The sequence below is a fragment of the Pteropus alecto genome, unplaced genomic scaffold (assembly GCF_000325575.1).
Source record: "Pteropus alecto unplaced genomic scaffold, ASM32557v1 scaffold76, whole genome shotgun sequence".
Classification (NCBI taxonomy): domain Eukaryota; kingdom Metazoa; phylum Chordata; class Mammalia; order Chiroptera; family Pteropodidae; genus Pteropus; species Pteropus alecto.
In genome coordinates, this window is record NW_006443138.1 from 14,610,516 (window position 1) to 14,631,569 (window position 21,054).

At 31.3% G+C, this 21,054-nt stretch overlaps 1 protein-coding gene and 1 pseudogene across 6 annotated transcripts in view; both read right to left on the bottom strand.

The window, feature by feature from the left end:
* Positions 1-21,054, bottom strand: part of PPP1R12A (protein phosphatase 1 regulatory subunit 12A) — a 131,443-nt gene that overhangs the window by 42,802 nt on the left and 67,587 nt on the right. For all 6 annotated transcript variants that reach the window (XM_025040957.1, XM_025040956.1, XM_025040958.1 and 3 more), the window contains exons 4-8: positions 13,969-14,128; positions 9,384-9,528; positions 3,711-3,785; positions 2,955-3,043; positions 2,654-2,811 (exon numbers count right to left, since the gene is read on the bottom strand). In XM_025040957.1, coding sequence (XP_024896725.1) covers positions 2,654-2,811; positions 2,955-3,043; positions 3,711-3,785; positions 9,384-9,528; positions 13,969-14,128 — 627 coding nt within the window. The remainder of the gene's footprint in view (positions 1-2,653; positions 2,812-2,954; positions 3,044-3,710; positions 3,786-9,383; positions 9,529-13,968; positions 14,129-21,054) is intronic.
* Positions 10,847-10,962, bottom strand: LOC112472430 (annotated as a pseudogene).

A 21,054-nucleotide genomic window follows, 5' to 3' on the forward strand; every position in this document is an offset into this window, starting at 1 on the left:
TTTGATGGTAACTGGTTCTATCTATATTTTATTTCTCATTTTACAAGAAGGAAATTTCAACCAAAAGAGGTCAGGAGCACAACTGGTCTAAATCTGAAGTTTTTTCTTTGTTTTAAATAGCTCCCTAGTGCCTGTCATTGAACAGTGGATTGTATAAAAAGAGCCAATCAAGAAAAAAATTAGATAACAAAATCTCAGAAATCTCTGTGAGATGCTTCGATTTCCAATTCTCGAATTCTTACTACTGTATACAAGTAATAAAAGACTTGACACATGAGTTAGGAGATCTGGGTATACTAGAACTGGCTATCTTGTGCACAAGTGAATTATCTGATTTGTAATTATATTTTTTACTACAGGCTGGGGCCAAGGCATGTCTCACAGAGAGGAGATTAACTACATACAAAAAAAAAACTTTAAATATGGGCAAAAATATCTGAGTCAATTTAAATTTCAATGATAATCATTTTACCTTTCCATTTTAGTAAAATAAACAAGGGAAACAGCACGAACTTAATTAAAGTGCCTTAATTAGGTAAGGATATATATTGAGCATATTTAAATTAGTAGAGTTTAATTTTATACAATTATTATACAAAAGCTAACACTTATAATTGTTATATACTATCCACATAAAGCAGGTATTATCATCAATCTAAGATTAAATTACCCACATCTACAATTACATGCATGAATCAATCTGTGTACTTAAACACTGTATATGCTGATTCTCATATAAATTGCTTTTATAATTAGAAATATTTTAATTAGCATGTTATACAAATAAATTATAATATTAATGACTACCTGTTGCTTTAGCTTACAATTTTACCCACATTACTGTCTCACCAAAGCAAAAGATATACTGACTTACCTGACCAGCAATGTGACAGCAATAAATAAAAAAATTAAAGTCCTAAGTAACTAAATCTAGCCATTTATATAGCTCAAAAACTCTATGTGTATTCCCAAAAAATAATTAGTTACTTGTCAGATTAGCAAGCTTCAAGTAAATATAGGAATCTCAAACACGTTACCAGGAAACAAAGCTAGCCTATATCTGTTTAGCAACATCTTTTTTTTTTTAATGGAAAACAGAAATAACAGTATGTTCCTTAACATGTGTTTATTTAGTAAATGTTAGCTTCTCACATTTTCTTATGAAATATTTTGCTCAGTGCATAAAAGTAAAATGATTCAAAACTATTGTTGTTTGTAGAGGAGATATAGGGAGTCCAAGAAATTCCAGAGCTGCATTTGTGTTAACCAATGACCACCGAACTGGTTCTGATATCGATAACAATTTTTTCACTGAACAAAAAATTTAATGGAAATGGTATATTTTTTTTTCTGATAAAGTTATGTTAAAATGCCAGGTTATAGAACTCAAAGATGGCAATACTGGAATTGCACGCAATTCAGAAGTTTTGAGTGATTAACTGATACAGGATAAGATAATAAATGTTCATTAATAAAATTAATTTGGTAAACAAAATCTATAAAAACATGTGAGCAAGAGGAAAAAATGCATAAATATCCTTGATAATAAAAAGGAAAAGAATGAAAATTGTTATAGTAACTTTGTAAAGCAATTTGGCAGCATCTATAAAAACTGAAAATGTAACTAATAATTCAGTTTTAAAGTATAGCTATTACAGAATCTCTTGCATGTACACACAAAGAGGTAATCACACAAATGATTGTTGCAGCATTATTTGCAACAACAAAAAACTGGGAAAAAGGTAAATATTTATCAGAAGGGAAATGGATGTTTTTAATGAATACTATATAGCAACTAAAGGTATAAGTTATGTAGATATAGATACATATGAACAAATTTTTAAAAAACTTCTGAGTAAAAAAAAGCAAGTTGCGTAACAACTCCTAGGGTATAAAAATAAAAATACAAAACCACCTTACAATTACTATGTATTACTTCTGATGTACATAAGATAAGAGTATAAAAATGGACTAAAAGATTACAGAAAAAATTCATGATGGTGATTGTCTCTGGGAAGAAAGGAAAAGGAAGCAGACTAGGGCTCATGGTTAAAGAAGACAACTGTAATGTTCTAATTTTATTAAAAGAAAAATTTAAAGCAAATACAGCTAAATGTCAACAGCTGTTAGGTCTTGGTATTTGGAATATATAAATGTTTATTATATTACACATTTCTGTGTTTTTAAAATTTCTCAAAGCAAATTTTCTATGCCCCCAGAGGAAAGTATCTTGAGTTATTCCCAACTTCCTAAAATTTTACTGTTTCTTAGGTAATATTCAGGATGCTACTAGGAGCAGTTTCCCAGACTTTTGGGCCTCAGAAAGTAGCAAGAACTTTCTTGAACTACTGGAAACCCATTTACACCCTATCTGTACCATCTCATGGGAGACTTATAAGCCTCTTCACCTAACTTAAAAACATAGGTCAGAAAAACACAGAGGATGAACAAGAGTCTCCAGGTAATTAGAGAACAATAAAATCACAACTATATTTATGTTTTTAAATACTCCCTGAAAGGTAATTTACTGACTTGGTACATATCCGACCAATTAGCAAATCAGTCCGAAAAGTTTCAAAATTAAAACCTGGTCTCATCTTACTTTACACTGAATCAAATGTCATTGAAAATCCCTTTATCTTTCAAATTTTACCTGTTTCAGCTTCTGATTCTGAGTCATCTTCCTCATCTTCTTCACTAGAGCAGCTAGATTCATCTTTCTTTCCTTCTTCTTCATCATCAACCTTTTCTTGTTCCAGAGATTCAATACGGGATGCATTTTTCTCTGGCTCAATAATCAATGTCTCTTTGCTATGAAAGGAAAATAGCTTTCAAATGATTATATATATACAAAAAGTCAAACTTTTTCCCAGATCCACAAAATCTAACAATCATGTCTGTGGCCATCATGCCAACTCATTTTTAACAAGAACAAAACCTAAAATTTTACTTACTTTTTAAAGGTCTTCTGTGATTGATTATTTTCCATATTGGCTGTTGATTCAATTAGCGGAGACTTCTTTTCCCGTTTTTCACTATGGAGCTTTATAAAAGTTATGTAAAGAAAAATAGAATACTATTAAAATAATATTAATAAGCAAAATACAGAATTTAAAGTAATAAAGTGGTTTTCTAAAAACTAAACAAAAACAAAATACAACAAATAAAAGATTTAATTTGCATTTGAAAAGAACTTGGATAAAGAATAAAAAAGGACGAGAAAGTTAAAAAGCTCCATGAAGGATTAAATTGGATTTTTTTTAGATCCCTCAGACTTTAGTTCACAGAAAAATTCAGGGTCTAATCACCACTTAGGATATCTGATAACATTTTACTTAAAAATCTGTTTCCTAGTTTCATTACTCCTTTCTTATCTAGGGCCTGCTATTTGAGAAATCTGAGATTTTTATAGTTTCTATTTTCTAAGTGAACTTTCTCATGCAATTATAAAAACATGTTTTTCTTGAAAACATATATATTATAGAAATATTCATGTTGTGAACAGGAGGTTAGAGAAATGTGGATAAGCAACAGAAAGACAAAAATAGCACCACTACTCCTTTATTTTTATTGTCATTTAGTTTTATTCCCAGGAATAACTTAGAACCAAAAAGTACAAAACATCACAAGAATACTTTTTAAAACTGTCTGAAATCCAAAGCTATTAAGAGAATTCACTAATATAATTTTTAGATAGCCATCAAACATACCAGATTTTGTTTCTTTTGCAATTCTTCTAAATATCCTAAAATGTCTTCATCTGCTACATCAAAGGCTGTCTGGCCCTACGTAGGAAACAAGGGAAGTGGTGATAGTAAAAAGTCAGTATATTATAAAACGTCTTTGATGATTCTAATGATTATATAGGAAGAAGTTAGATAACATTTTTTTTATGGTAGCTATAAAACATAATATGTAAGACTTGAAGGAGATGTAAGAGAAATCCATATGAGTGAGAAGCAGCTGATCACTCTCCTTCAATTTTTTTGGTTACAGCTTTATTTAGATGTAATTCACATACCATACAATCACCCATTTAAAGTATACAAGTCAATAGTTTTTAGTATATTCAGAGTTTTACAACCATGACACAATCAATTTTAGAACATTTTCATCACCCCCTAAAAAACTGACATACCCATTAGCAGTCACTTCCCCACTTTCTCATCTCCCCTAGACTGAGGCAAACACTAATCTATTTTCTGTTAGTATGAATTTTCCTATTCTGGGCAGTTCATATAAATGAAATCATACAATATGTGATCCTTAGTGACTGGCTTTTTTCACTTTGCATAATGTTTTTAAGGCTCATCCATGTTGTGGTATGTATCACTACTTCATTTATTTTTATTGCTGAATACGCCATTGCATGACATACCACATTTACTATCTATTTGGTAGTTGATAAACATTTGCTTTTGCTTTCTAGCTATATATAATGAAAAATACTGTTATGAACATTCATGTACAAGTTTCATTACCTTAGGTGTATAGCTATGAGTGAAATTACTGGGTCACATGGTTAAGTCCATGTTTAGCTATTGAGGCTTTCTTTCTTTTTGATACCTCCATAAAAATTAACTAAATTCTTAGTAGAGTAATAAAATAAAAATATTTATTTCTAAACTGCTTAAAGTTCAGCCAGCCATAGGTATGGCTTAGTTTCAAAAAGTAGTCCAGATGAACATCTGTCAATCTATTTTTATTCATTGTGGAAAAGCAAATTTCAAAGAGCTGTTGACCAAACATAGTAAGGATTTTTCCTGCTGCTTGCATTAGCCTTTATAATAACCTTACTGTTACAAGTTTCCAGAATACTCAAAAGTTCACAATTAGAAATCATTCTGAAAGAAAATTCAAATTTCTTTCATAAGAGGAGTCCCACATCCATAGCAAAGTCCGAGGGGGAAATAATAATGACTTCTAAAATCACACAAATTCTTCCATTTAAAAACAAACAAAACTACCACCCTCGATTCTATACCAATATCAAGATGGTGACATCTACTTAGGAGTTAAATTTCCTAACACTACTCCATATTCGAACTAGCTTTTCCATTGTCTGTTTATAAAAGATACGGTCTCTAACATATACCTTGAAAGTACATAATATGCTGCTTTATGAAGATAGGAGAATGTATGTATTTAAATTTTACAGATTCAAAAACACTTTTATATCTGCCTTTTCTTATTACAAAGTCTTCCCAGTAAGAACTTGAGGCAATCTATCATCCTTCCCCGTTCAATCCAAAGTTTCAGTTTTAATAAACTTCCCCACCCCCATTTCCACCTTAAGTATTAAATGCTAAGAATTAAATTTCTGAAGAACAAAGGGCTCTGAAACAAAATAAGTGGCTCAAAATCCGAAGGTGACTTTTAGATCAGCAATACATGTTAATCCCAGTTTTGCTCTATCATATTTATATTCTCTTTGTATGATTCTACAATGTTATATATGCTACACTTGTTAAGCAAACTGTGTTCAAGAATATGTTATTATTTGGAAATATCTCACAGACTTCTTTTTAAGTATTAAATTAAGCATTTATCAACCCATATAAATGAAATACCACATCTTGAACATTTCTTTGAACTATAATAAAATGTGAGCAGCAATTAAAGGTAATGGTAGGTTATTTCAGTAACCAAGGAATTTTCCTTTATAAGAATAAGAAATTGGATCACCTTACTAACCTTTCTTTTCACTTTCTCCCTTGAAAAATGAGTCTACTTTGCAAACAGCAGCTGATAGAAAATAAAAACTAGAGTAAAATGTAGGCTATACACAGAAGAGTTTCTAATTTCAAAAAAGTACACCCTTCAACTTAACTCAGTAACTTAACCATGCTCCTTAAACAATTGATAGGACAGTTATGAAGCTAACCAACTGTAAAATTATAAACATTACCTGATTCTTAACTACTATAAGGCTACTATCCCTTCAATAATGGGGTACTAATGAAATAGGGAATATAAGCAGTCACTCAAAGCAACCAGGAAGCAAGTGAGGAGGGCTCAATATTGAGGTATGAAAAAATAACTCTACCAATTAAGAAAACTATCTTTAAAAAATTACTGCTTAAAAAAAATCAATTCAATACATTTTTAAATTACCAGAGCCACAGTAGAACTACTGTTTAACTTCATAGTCTCTTCATTCTTCTTTCCTCACTTATTCTAACTAAATTGCTTTTGTAGCTATGATCTCTCTTCATCTTCATAACAACCAGTGAAGTAGTCAGAACAAGCATTATTATGATTCGCATTGTACAGATGAGGGAACCCAGGCTCTGAGTGTATGGTATTTGTCCAAGGTCATGTGGGTAAGTGAAGGGTAAGTGGGAGTAGAATGTAGGTCTCTATTGCTCCACTGTCTTTATAGAAAATAAGAATAAACCCAGATAGAATCAGAAAAAAAATTCATTGTGCCCATTAATAACAGAAGCAGTTTTGTCATTCATTTAAATCTTTACAATGACAGCTATGAAGCTAAAGAGTTTTCTACCAATGACTGTAATACTTGCATGTAGAGAAAATTTCAACTAGAAACGCATCTTAGTTAATATTGTAAAAGGGACAATATTTGGGTACATTCTAGTAAAACTATTTTAATAAGTTAAAGAAGCAAAATAAAATTATAACTTTATATTTAAAGTATGTATCACATAATTTATAACGAGTTAAAATGACGGCAAATGTTTTACAGTTTGTAAGTAAGGTAAAGAAATGAGACCAAAATCTCTAAATACTGTAATTTTAGAACATTTTTTCTATTTTCACGTAAAAAGACTTTCAAGTTTTCCATAATATGGTTTATTAAATTATATACAGTCCTCAAATTATGTTTTCTATTAGTAAAAAAGTCATCTATATTCTGAAAGTATGTTATGTACATTTCGTGACATTTAAAAAAGAAATTTAGCAAAAAATCTTCAATATACAAGTACTGAAGAAAGTATCAAATGATAAGATAAATGCATATAGGCAGGCTTAATCAATTAAGACTAATTTGTTTGGACTGAACATGAAGTATGACATGTTATTTTAAAATGTAGTCAGTGAAAACAGAGATAGCCTAACTCACAAAGGCAAAATTATAAAATTAAGTCTAATAAAAATATCTTCAATCACTATAGAATATAGTACTCAAAAAAAAAAAAAGCTTGTATTGGGGTATATTTATGCCACCAGGGCCTTTAGAATCCTATATTTAACTCTTTGCTATTAAAAGACATCTTGAATATTTGATATTTTAAAAGAAAAATCATATTTTGATAAAAATTTTAAAATCATATTTTTATAACTTATGAGTATCTGGAAAAATAAAATATGAGAAATCAAAAATTAAGAAAAGATGCAGAAGAACTTAGCAGAATAAAAAGAAACAATTATTAGGGCTTTAAGTAAATTATTCTACCTCTCTAATCATGTTCCCCAATCTGCAAAACTCATATAACAACTTCACAGGGTTGTTAAAAAAATAGCATTCTTCTAAAACAAGTTGAAAACTAAAATTCTAAGGAATTATGAGGGACAAGTCTTTTAAGATCATATAAAGATGTACCGAAGTAATGAAATGAGAGGATAAGTATTAAAATATAGGGTGGCACAAGGAAATACTATTGTAGTAATATAGAAACGAAAGGTGAAGCAAAATGATTTTATATGTAGTTTTCCTTCTAGAGCTTCATAATGAATTTATATGGCATAGGAATTAGATAATTATAGAACAGAAGCAAGATAAAATAATTTTTTCTCATACCTACTATATATTGCATGTTTCACTAGCAAACAACATGTTTAAAGTAGGAAGTGATATAATCTTGTTTGCAAACCATTTCGATTAAAAAGTTTCTATCTTCTGGTCCTTATTTAGAGGCCACTAACACTGAATGAACCATTATCAGTACATGTCAGTGGACAAGTGGCCTGTAGGGGGCTCTATTTGGGAGAGAGAAAGGAATGCAGAACAGATTGCAGAAGGTACAGGTATTCATTCACTAATTTCTTCATAAAAATCCCAATTGCTGGGGGAATTTCTACACAGAAGGAGAGGAATATTAACTGTCAAGCTAAAATTAGCTGGTTTTTCACTGAAAATTAAACAGTATCAACATTTATTTGTCTTCTAATACTGATTACAGAACAGAAAACTTATGATAAAAAACAACAAAGCAAATTATCAAGAGTTTTGATAAAAAAATTTAGATTGAATACTCATATATAAGGGCAAACCTATACTAACAAATGGATCATTCTCAAACATTTTTTATCTTGATTCTCCTAAAGATTCTAACAACTTCCTATGATTTCTTGCCTTCACATATCTTAAAAAACATTTATAAATACATATATGAAATACTCAAGAAAGAGCAAAGTAGTTCAGAGGACTTCTTTATCTCTTTATGTAAGCAACTAGGACATGAATGCACTATTACCCTCAATCTCCAACTATGTACCCATGAGAAAATCATGGGCATATGTATATCTCTTTCCTTTGCAAATCCCCAATTAGAAACTGCAGTTATTAGCATAACCAGCACCAGTACTCATTTTAATGGACACCACAGAATTAGATGTCCCTGTTTGAATAAAGATGAGATCATTTTAAAAACATCTACTAAGTAATTTACTACATTAACCTATGAAATGCCATATATAAGATATTCTATGGAAGTTAAAGATAATTAAGCTCACTAGAAAAAACATGTTTTAAGCTCTACACCTACTGGTAGATGATTCTTATCTATCAATGTGGAATGGGAAGGAATTAGTAAGAATGTTGGTGACACTGATAGTACTTGAAAGGGAGCAGAGGAGAAAAATCTAATTGAATAAGGAATCTGATAACTTCAATATATTCATGATTTTGTGAAAAGCACTGATATGACATTTGCTCCCTCCTTCCCTCTAATTGGATTTTATTAAAGTATATCGTTTACCTCACTAAACTTTTCTCAACTGCAAAACTAGGCGACTAGATGTTCTATTTCAAATCTTATTTGGCACAAAACCTTATGGTTTTTAAAATTCTCACCTGATATAAGACACTACTATTCATGTCACTTAAAAAGCTACTATAAGCAAGCTGATAAGACTAGCAGCTATAGAGAATTAGAAGCACTCAAATCTACTATGGTAATGTAATAACTGAAAGAGTAATACTTCTTTCTTGGCAGAATAAGGACAAAACCGCTTCATAGGTAGCTGAAAAAGATTTAAACAATTAATTGATAATAAGAATCAATAAATAATTAACAAAATAGTTTTGTATAGTTAATAAAACTTAATAAAAATATACAATTTATATTCTTTTAATATTTTTGAGATAAAAACTGAATTTCTAAAAGTTAAGATATTTAAAATACATTTAAAAGGCCTACCACTTTGTTGACCATCTCCATATCGCACAGATTGTCCACTAAAATTCGACATGCTTCTTCTTTACCCCAGTGAGCTGCAGCATGAAGCGGTGTCCAGCCATCGTAATCTTTAATATTAACATCATAGCCAGCCTGTATTAAAAGTCTAAAATAAATTATAATAAATTAGATAATCATTAAAATCTAGAAATGAGCAAAAAATCAATGGCTTTATACCATGCGAGTTAACAAAAATTTGCAATATATTTCTCTTTTCATAGCTCAGATCCCCTCTCCTCAATGAATTAATAAAGGGAAAAGAAAATAATTCTCAGAAAACCCTAGCAAAGGGGATTTTGACTTACTGCCATAATAATACATTCAGCTTTAATTAATTCCTAATGACTATAAGTCTTATGGTTTGGTGTGACATGATTAATTCTTGTTACTATGACTTGTTAATTAAAATTTTCAGAGGAAAGTCTATATAGTTTTTCAATGTGAGATCAAAAACTACTGGATCAATTTGTATGTTAGACTGATTTATTGCAGGGATGTCTTCAGGTGTCCATATGATATATCATTCTCAGGCTTAATGTATTCTAAAAATATACTGAGATTAAACAAGCTTATTTTGTAGTGTTTTTGTTCTTACAGTTCAGGAACTGGTTTGTGAATGCTTTCATGAAACTTTATGATCAACCAAGGGAAATTTTCTTAGGAAAATGACAATCTGACTGTTAGGAACAAAACAAAGCAAAACAAACATTCCAAAGGGTCAAGTCTACTTTTCAGTAGCAGTAGATAGCGGATATTTCAATCATCAACAAAGCTAGATAATAGGAATACGTTTTAATACAAAGTAAAGAATTGTACAAAATTATATTAGTATGCCCTTCTGACTATATACAGACATCAACCTTTATTTAATTTAGAAATTAAGCTCACAGAGAACAAAGAATATGTCTATAAAATGTGCATAGCAAGTCCAAAACACACCCCCCACACGCACGGGCAAAACACTAAATACTTTTACAACTCATGAAATCTGGTGACTTTCACCTTACTTCCAAGATGTTGAGCTTGAGAAGGGCTTCTTTTTACCTATAGGAGGTGGTAGTGATAGCTAATATATAACTCTTCATTTATTTATGTTTTAAGAACAGATTCCCTATTTCCTAACAATATCTAAAGCAGCTGTCTCCAATTCTGGCTCTGTAAAAGAACGATCTGAAGAACTTGTTTAAAAAAAAAAAAAAAATGATTCCCCAGCTCCACCCCAGTCCTATTGAATTAAGCAGCATACCAGGAGATGGGCCCTGTACATCTATATTTTTAATAAGTCCCTCATATGATTCTCATCACTGCCTATCACCTGTCTGCAGACCAACATTTATTTTATTTTATTTTTTTAGGCAAGGTAACCCTTGATTGACCTCTCAAATTGCAAGGACCTTGTCAGCTTACAATCCCTTAAGTTTTTACGCCTACAGCACCTGGTCTTCCTCGGTGGTCTCCCATCCAGGTGACCAGGCCCAACCCTGCTTAGCTTCTGAGATCAGATGGGATTGGGCTTGTTCAGGGTGGAATGACCGTAGACTGCAGACCAACATTTGAGAGCCTGTAAAGAACAGGCTAACACATATAAACCCAGAGATTTAAGCTAAAAAAAAAAAAAAAAAAAAAAAAAAAAAAAAAAAAAAAAAAAAAAAAAAAAAAAAAAAAAAAAAAAAAAAAAAAAAAAAAAAAAAAAAAAAAAAAAAAAAAAAAAAAAAAAAAAAAGTCCACTAAAATATATTATCGAAAACTTTGTGAGAGACAGAAATAAGACTGGGATATAAGATAATAAAAATATATCCCCCTTTAGAAAATATGAACTATAATACTATTAAATATTCTGAACATCAAATTATAAGTGCTTCAGAGTCTGTGTGGAGAGGAAAGAGCCAGGAAGGTAGATATATTCCCTTTTCCCAAAAAACATACTGTTCTCTGTACATGTCAGGCCATACAAGTATACACAAAAGTATAAGACAATACTTATTATATTCGAGGAGCTTCTAATGGAAGACAAAAGTCAAGTAAAACAACAATCAACCCTCACGGACAGATTCTGTGATGGAGATGCAATGGAAGTATAGAACTGAAAAGCATCAAAATCACTGAAAGGGGCTAATTCTGTTTAGGGAGGAAGGGGTAAGTGAGAAGATCATATTTGATGTGATATCAAAAATGATATCTTCTATTTATTTTTCATTTCATATATATTTTATTTTTCTAAGTAATATATTCACAAAGTTCAAAAATAAAAAAGAATAAATGGCAGTACAGGGGGCGGGACTCTTCCACCACCAAACTTTAGCCAATCCGTTTCCCCTCCCCATAGATAACAATACTACTAATTTTGATTGGATCTTTACAAAGAAATTTTATGCACATAAAAAGCAAATATAATTTAAAAATTTTTAAATAAACACAAATGATGTATACTTCTCTCCATGTTTTTCACACTTAATAATACATTCTAGTGCTCTTATCTATATGTTTTAATTGTTCTAGAGTATTCAAGTGAAAGGATGTCTCATACATAATTTATTCAACCATTCTCCTATTCCTATTATAAACAATGCTGCTAACACATACTTTACTTCCTATGTGAGAGAGAATATCTGTAAAAGAAGATTCCCAGAGGTAGAACTGCTAACCCAAAGAATAACTGTTACTTTGACAAAATTTGCTCAAATGTCACTTATACTTCCACCAGTAATGTAAGAGTATCTTTTCTGCCAACACAGTGTGCCAAACATTTTGATCTTTGCCAATATGATAGATGAAAAATGGTAATTTATTAGCTTTATCTGCAACTTATTATGAATGAGGTTCAGCACTGTTTTACATAGCGTTAGAACCCTGTACTGAGTCAGAGGATTGAAAGGAATTTGCTTCCAAGTTGAAGAGATGGTGAATGAAGGTATCCAGATAGAAACAAGAAACAGTAGCATGGCTAAGCTACAACGACACAGGCTTGGAAGCTCAACAGATAGAAATAAGAGTAAGAATTAAGACATCATGACAGAACTTCAAGAAGATATATATAGTTGGAATAATGCATGCCTGAGGAGCAATGGTAGCAGCTTAGTTTAAAAGAGGAGCCAATAGTCAGATGACAAATGGTCTTACATGTTAAATTAAAGAGTTTAACATATATCCTGACCTTCATTGAGAATCTTAATGAAAGATTTTAAGAGGCTGGATAACCTAATTACAAAGCCCATTTAGAAGCAGTCTAGTGATCTATTTTACACTGTAATCCACTATATATACATATATGTGTGTGTGTGTGTGTGTGTATGTTTGTAGAAACAAGAGTTTTAAGAAACAATATTTACCTTTGCCATATGTAAATCTATTTGATATTTTTTATTCTTTCTTTAAAAAAATGCTGTTGATGGCTCACCCCGTTCCTTTAGTCTAGTGATCTATTTTACACTGTAATCTACTATATATACATATATGTATGTGTGTGTGTATGTTTGCAGAAACAAGAGTTTTAAGTAACAATATTTACCTTTACCATATGTAAATCTCTTTGGTATTTCTGATTCTTTCTTTAAAAAAAAAAAAATGCTGTTGATGACTAAGTTCATTTCATGACCTGCTATTGCAGTTTGAAAGTTTGAAGAACTTTAGAGAGAAACAGATGGGGACAAGGAAACTAATTAAAAGTTAACTGTACTACCTCTAGGAGAAAGCTTAAGTTATAGAAGTGAGTAGTGGTTGAAAAAAGGAGGAAATCTGGGAATAGCTGACCCACTTAAATTTCTTCACTGTTTTATATTGATGAGAGAGAATGAGAACAGGATACTAGAAGCTCAAGAGGAACAAAAGGATGCAATAGATTTTGCTGAGGGCCAGTCTTATTTCCTTTCACATACATATAACAAGTTATGCACTGAAGTATTTCTTTTCACATAGCTGCCAATACCTTTGCATTGCATAAGTAAAAAAACAAAAGAAAAATTTATTGTGACATAAAGAAGCTTTCTTCCAAGGAAATTTGATAATCAATATATAGCCCAATACAGTCTAAGTTGCTTATGACTTGATATTTACTATTATGCTAATAGTACTTGAGTCCCAGTGCTCATGTAGTAAAAAGAAACTGTATTTTAGATAAATTACATGTAAGTGAATATTCAGTAGGAACCAAGCTCTCAGAATTCTGACAATCAAGCTCTCGGAATATATAAACAGAATTATGACTCTGCTCTTGGTCTCAGCAACCAGAGTTAGTAAATTTGGGAACCTCAAAATGACTCTGTAACAATTTATTAGCTAAGAAGGTAACATGTAATGGTTGTCTGACACTTAAATTTAACTTATTGGAAAACACACTAAAGAAAATAATAGCGGTATAATCGAAATGTGAGAGTGAAAGAAAGAGCTTTAGACACAAAGCAATAATATTCAAGGTAATTTTCTCTTTTTCTGTAAATGGACATTAAATAATTTTTATAAGGTGTTTCAAAATGTCTGCAGGTATCTTAAGAAAAGGAACAATGAAATAAACCAAAGTAGGAAAACAACTATGAAAAACAATACTTACTTTAAAACTTCTGTATAGCCTTTAGCAGCTGCAACATGAAGTGCTGTACCTCCAGATTTTGCATGCCGGACATCATTTATATGACCACTATTTAGCCACTGTCTTGCATCTCTTAGCATTATTCGTTCTTCTTCCTTTCGAGCTGCTTCTATATCAACCCCTGATAAAATTAAAATAGTTTTTACTTTTTCTTTATAGAAAATGCTTTCTATAATGGGAAATAAAATTATTCAACACATTTCAAGTTTAAATGAAAATTAATAGTGTAATTTTATTTTTGAAAACTGAGTTGCTCATACATATAGGTTAAATGAAGAAATGTGGGAAGAATGTAAATATTTTACTAGCCTTCTCTACCGATTATTTAGTTTTTGCCCCCACAATATTATTTTGGCTCTCTTTTTACCTTTTCTAATTATTTCTTTTGTTTTTCAAAATTTGAATAGTTCACTAGGTCTATCGTCTCAATCTAAAAAAAAATATCAGTCATATCTACCTACTGCTTTGACCAGTTTTCTGAACTCTAGCCTACTAGGTACAAATGTTTATTAAACACTTCAGCTTGAAGGTGCTGTCTTCCTCTAAAATTTACCAGACCTAAAAAGAGATTACTTCTCTACCAACCCCTCTTTCCTTTTCCAACATAGTACATTGTTCACACCATTAATATTAATTTTATAATTTTAGTAAGTTATATAAATGTTCATTAATTTAAAAGAACTTATTAAATAATAAGCACTGTGCTAGGTTGACACAGTAAGAGTGGGGAGAATTGGAAAAAGTAGAGAGTACTCTCGTTCTTATCTTCAAAGAAATCAACATCCTGAGGAAAAAATTAAAATAGAAAAGATAATCCTGAAATTCATGATCTCACGCTGTCCTATGACTTCCCCTGCTAGCTATTTAATAAACAGCATATACCTCAATGCATTTATTTACGAATCTTACTTGAGAAGACTACGAGCTTATTTAATGTAGAGATACTGCTTTTTTATCTTGTATCCTGACTGTGTGGAAGAGTACCTGATACAAAGTAAAAGGGATCAGTAAATGTTTACTAAATGAATAATGAATGAGTAAAAAACAATCATACACACACAAAGAACACACACATCTCCTCAGTTAAGATCTCTCTTATAATTCATATTCATGTACCCAACTATCTGTTCAGGATTTTTTCTTTTATTCATTCATCCATCTATCCATCCATTCATTCAATATGCACTGAGTACCTACTATATGTCAGGGACTTTATAAAATGCTATGGCTATAGAAATGAAATTATATGGCAGAAGATGATACAACTGTGAAGAAAAATAAAGCAGGGTAAAAGGACAGAGAGTAATAAGAAAGAGGTGTTATCTCATATGGGTTGGTAAAGAACAGTTCCTTGATAAGGTGACATTTACAGCAAGAAATAAAGTGAGTGACAGTCATACTATTATCTCGGAGAACATTCCAGGCAGAGGGAAGTACTAGTAGGCTCTGAGTAGAAGCCTGTTTTCAATGTTCTTTTGTTTAGAAGGCCAGGGTATTTACAATGAGCAGGATAACATGATTTGACTTAATTTAGGAGAATCACTTAAACTAAAAAGTCAAGAACAGAAACTGAAGTATTAATATGAAGGCTATTGCAATAATCCAGGCAGGAGTTGATGGTTCTAAAACCAGGATAGTAGCAGTGAAGTTAGGAAAGAGATTAGATTCTGGATTCTTCAAGGCACATCAAGAGAATTTGCTGTTGGTTTGGATATAGGAGAAAAAGAAGTCGAAGATGAATCAAAGGTTTTTAGTCTGAGCATTCTGAAAAATGAAATTTTCAATATCAAAAATGTGTAGTTTGAGATGCCCTAATAGACATGTAATTGGAGATATCAAGTAGTCAAGTTGGATATTCGAGGTTAAGACTACAGAAATAATTTAATATAATAAAAAAATATGCCATAGGCACCTCAAATCAATGCTAAAATCTTAATTAAATTTTCCCCAATTTGCTTGCTTCTTGTCCTGTATATACAATACTAGGTACCACTATTTACCCAGCAACCTGGAAGACATACTTAATCCCTTCCTTTAATTACCAGATTTTGAGTTGCCATGCCTAGACCGTCTTCTTGATGGCCCCTATTACCATCTTAGTTCATGACTTAGTCTCACAATTTGACTACTACTATTGGCCTCATTCAGCCTCAGTCCCTTCTGATTCATTCCTCACACCAATCAAAATATGAATGTCTCACTTTTCTACATAAGTTGCTCACCTCCTATAAGACAAAGCTCAGGTTCTTTAGTGTAGCAGACAAAGCCTCTTATAACTTGGTCTCAATGCTTTATTAATCTCTAGTCTTTCTCGTCTATTATCACCCAGTGTTCTAATCATCTAGATCCCTGCACAGGTCCCCAAATACATCATGCTTGTGTGCCGTTGTGCAAGCTATTATCCTCTTCCTGGACTGTACCCTTATCTTGCCTGCTTAGCAAATTATCATTATTCAAGACACAACTAAACTGTTCAACTGAAGCTCAACTTTTAAAGAGTAGAGCATAATTGAAAAAAAAAATAATTTCAAGATTATACAAGTATAGATAAAGTCATCTTTAAATTAGAGATTGTAATAATATCTCATTACCACATCTGAAAGAAACTTGCAGTAAAGATTTCCCAAAAACTTTATAAAATCAAATATGTACACTATATATGTGTAATGAACAAAACCTACTATAATCTTTATTTAAAAAGTATTACCATTTCCATAATAAAGTAATTTTATATATTAAAAATTTCCTACCAAAAGATAACCAGCCCATCTTATTTAAGATGCCTTCTAATTTTATTAAGAAAAAATTATAAAGTTGTATAATACGTTAAGAAAAACTTTTCTACTAATTGACTTTTCTGACTGATTTAATTTTCTTATGCTTTATTCTTTCACTTTGTCTTTTAAAACATGATCCTCTTTATTATTTTTACCCCATTTTTGCCTTTATCATCTTAAACATTTGACTTTTACTATTCTAAATTTACTCTGGACTTAAAATTTAAAACATATACATATATACTTCTTCTAGATTTATCTAATTTCATGCTATCTTTATCTAATTACAAAGCAATTACCTTCTTTTACTTCTAAATCATGCCGTTCTATGAATTACATAAAAACAACTCAAGTTTCAGGGAAATTTCTTATGCTTAGAAAATCCAGTTAGAAAAGAAAGGCTCTTCTCTCAATTCTTAAAATTTTTAAAAAAATATTACTGATTATAGAGTTGCAGATCCTGCTTAATTCATTAAAAATTAAAACCAAAAACAAAACCCATCACATTATAGTATATATTACAATACTTGCTTTCTAATCCCAGAGCTTTAACTAGCTAGTGACCTTGAAAAAGCCATAACTTCCTCGAATATTAGTATAATAGGTTAAGAACATAGATACTGAAACTAGACTGCTGGGTTTCAATCCCTATCTGCCACTTATTATTTTATTATCTTAGGCACACTTAATCTATGATAATATTCAGTTTCTTTATTTGTAAGATAGGAGTAATGAAACCATCTATCCTATAGGGTTGTTATGAGGATTAAATTAATTGATGTGTGTGAAGTGTTTAGGTCAGGAGCAAGCACCAAGGTGTTAATTATCATTATCAGATCTAAAAGCCTGATTCTGTTTCTCTTTTCTTGCTTTATGATCTCATACACAGAAAATCTTAAAATGCATTTCACTAGTCTTTAATTTACCTACTATAATCACAAGGTTTTTAAACAATAAAACAATAAATATTGAGACTAAATTGGGTATGATATAATAAAGGAATTAGACTATTTTACATCTGTCACTACTATTGAAAACAGTAAATATTAGACTGAAATGGAGACAAATTTCTTAGGTAAGAAAAAATAAAATTAAGCTGGAATTCGGTCAGCTAAGAGATATAAAAATTGACTTATGTCCCAAGCAAAATAAAGAAAATGGCATTAAAATATAAACCCAAAATAGTTTTAGCTACCGTTCAATCATTACTGCTTTCAAAAGCAATTTACCTAAACATAACTTGTTATTCATCAGATATATTAGAATAAGAAGTAGCTAAAAGAATGATTAAAGATTTTTAAAAATATTAAATAACTTTCATACCAGGATAAACAATTTGAGAAATCTTATCACTATTAAAGATATATTTAGGGTGCTTGCTCTTTTTATAATTATTAAAGTCTATGAGGGATGTCCCTATCTTTTAGTTTCTCTGGAATAAATTTATGCTATATAAATTCATGTATTTCCATTACATAATAAAATGCAGTCTGGTACAGTGATGAAGAGTGTGGGACCCAAGTATCTGTCACACTATTTGGGAATGAACTACAGCACCACTTCCTACCTGTATGACCTTGGGCAAATCACAGAATCAAAATTTCTCATCTGTAAAATGGGGATAATAGTAGTACTAACCTCTTAGAATTGTTGTGAGAATGAAATGAGATCATGCACATTAAGCCCTTTCTTTTCTCAACGCCTTGTATATAACCAGCTTTTTAGTAAGAGTTAGCTACTATTAGTATTATCTCTTCACTTTTCAGCTCCAGGGTCATCTCATTTACTATTTCCCACAATTCTTCCTCATGTAGTATTCTTCCAGATTTACATTTTCCATCCTGATACCTTCTAAGTTCCAATAGTGCACTGACCACTGTCATCTAGATATCCTTTAGCGACCACAAAATCAATATATCCCAAAACAAATGCACATACTTCCTAAATCTGTTCATGTCCACATTCAATTCTTCACCAAACTGTTTAAATTTTACCTTAATATTTTCTTAAAACAGCCCTGCTTTTCCATCTTAAATGTCATCTTTTTGGCTCTTATCGTCTTTCACCTGGACTAACATTTAAGAGCCTTCTTCAAGGAAGACATGTCAACATGCCCCCCCCCCCCCGCCCTTTTTAATTCATCCTCTAAACTGCCATCAGCTTTAGTACTAAAAACCAAATCTAATAAGGTTAATTTTCTGCTGTGATCTTTCTTACATCTGTCTAATGCCTACAAAATAGATGTCCTTCACCATCTGGCTCCAGCCTAATCTTCTCAGGCCTCACTTCCAACTCCTACTAATTAACTCCTGATTTTCTATCTCCATTACAATTCTAATGAATTCTCCGCATATGCTATGTCTCCAATTCCTCTCCTCTGCACATGTTGATAGCCCTGCCTGACATGTCTTTTCTGTCCACCACCTCCCTTCTCTGCCAAGCAAACTCCTTCTCAAATGTCATCACTCTGAAACCTTTCCTGAGTATGGCAAGTAGTTAGTCATAGCCTTTTCTGTTCTCCTACAACATTCTGTTCCTATCTATATTTTAGCACATATATTTAGCACATAGCACACTGCAGTGTGAAGCTCTATTTATATTTGCCACTTCAACTACATTGTAAAATCCTTAAGAACAAAGATTGTTCTTTTTTTTCTTCAATACCTAGCACATTTGCTGGCACATTAATCAATACTGAATGAATCTTTACAATTAAAACCAATCGTGCTAACAGTTTCCTTTATATACAAAGAAATCAAAGACAAGAGGTTTTCAGAACACCTCCAGGCCTTTTTAGTTCATAATTGCTAACTAAAATTAGACAGTATAAAAAGATTTAACTGCTGTTTTAGAGGAAATTTGGCTATATATCTGAGCACTCATCAGGGCAAGATGGGCAGATAAAGTATTCTCTCTAGGTTGTGATGCTTTGTATTTATTCTTCTAGTTTCCTCAAGTCTTGAAGATTCCTTACTCCAAAATATGTGCCTAGAACATAGCTGTTAAAAGTTCTTCTGTGTACTTATCCAAGCTTCAGTTTATGACTACTTTTCTAATGTGTGTCCTGTTTCTCCTGGGCTCTACGTATCTTCAACCACTTGTTATGATGTCTCAATTTTATTTAGGCATTTAAATATTTTCTTAGTTTTAGTGCCTAAAAAAGATTTTTTTAAACAACCGAGTAATCATTATGAATTTTCCTAATCCCCAGAAATAAAAATCTCTTTTCAAGGGATAGGCTTAGCTTCTATCTCCTGATGAAACACATTTCATCAGGAGCCTACCCTCTAAATCAATATCCATACCTTTCCTTTAACTTTTAACCTTAGTAAAACAGTTCTCTTCTGATAAAACCCATTTAATCACTGCCATAATGAAATATAGTAGAAATCACACACAGCAATTTATTTATGTATTTTAAAAATTTTAATTATAATACACATAACATAAAATTTACTACCTTAATAGCCATTTTTAAGTACATAGTTCAGTAGTGTTAAGTACAATTACATTGCTGATGTAATTAATCTCCAGAACTCTTTTCATCTTGCAAAACTGAAATGCTATATCCATTAAACAACAAATCCCCATTCCCACCTTCTCCCAGCTCCTGATAATCATCATTCCATTTCTCTCTCTGAATTTGATTACCTGAGGTATCTCAGATAAGTGGAATCATACAATATTCGTCTTTTTGTGACTGGCTTATTTCATTTATTATAATGTCATCAAGGTTCATTCATGCTGCAGCATGCAGAATTTCCTTAACACCGAATATAATTCCATTCAATGTATATATCACATTTTGTTTATCCATTCATCTACTGATGAACACCTGGTTGGCCTTCATCTTTTGCTTATTGTGAATAAAGTCATTATAAATGTGAGTGTACAAATACTTCTTTGAAACCTTCATTTTTGGGCTATATACCCAGAAGAAGAATTGCTGAAATACAAATACACACACATACACACACACACACACACATACACACACACACACACTGCTTTATCAAGATATAATTTACATACCATTTAAAGTATACAATTCAGTGGTTTTTAGCAAATTTGTAGAGTTGTGCTACAAGTACATCAGTTTTAGAACACCCATCACTCCTAAAAGAAACTCTACCCATAAGCAATCACTTTTCATCTATAAATTGAGATGTCCCAAATTTATATCTCCAACCTGTACCTCTCTCTACTCACATATTCAACTGCTTGTATATTTAAAAAGCAAAAAAACTTAACATGTCTTGAAAATAACCCC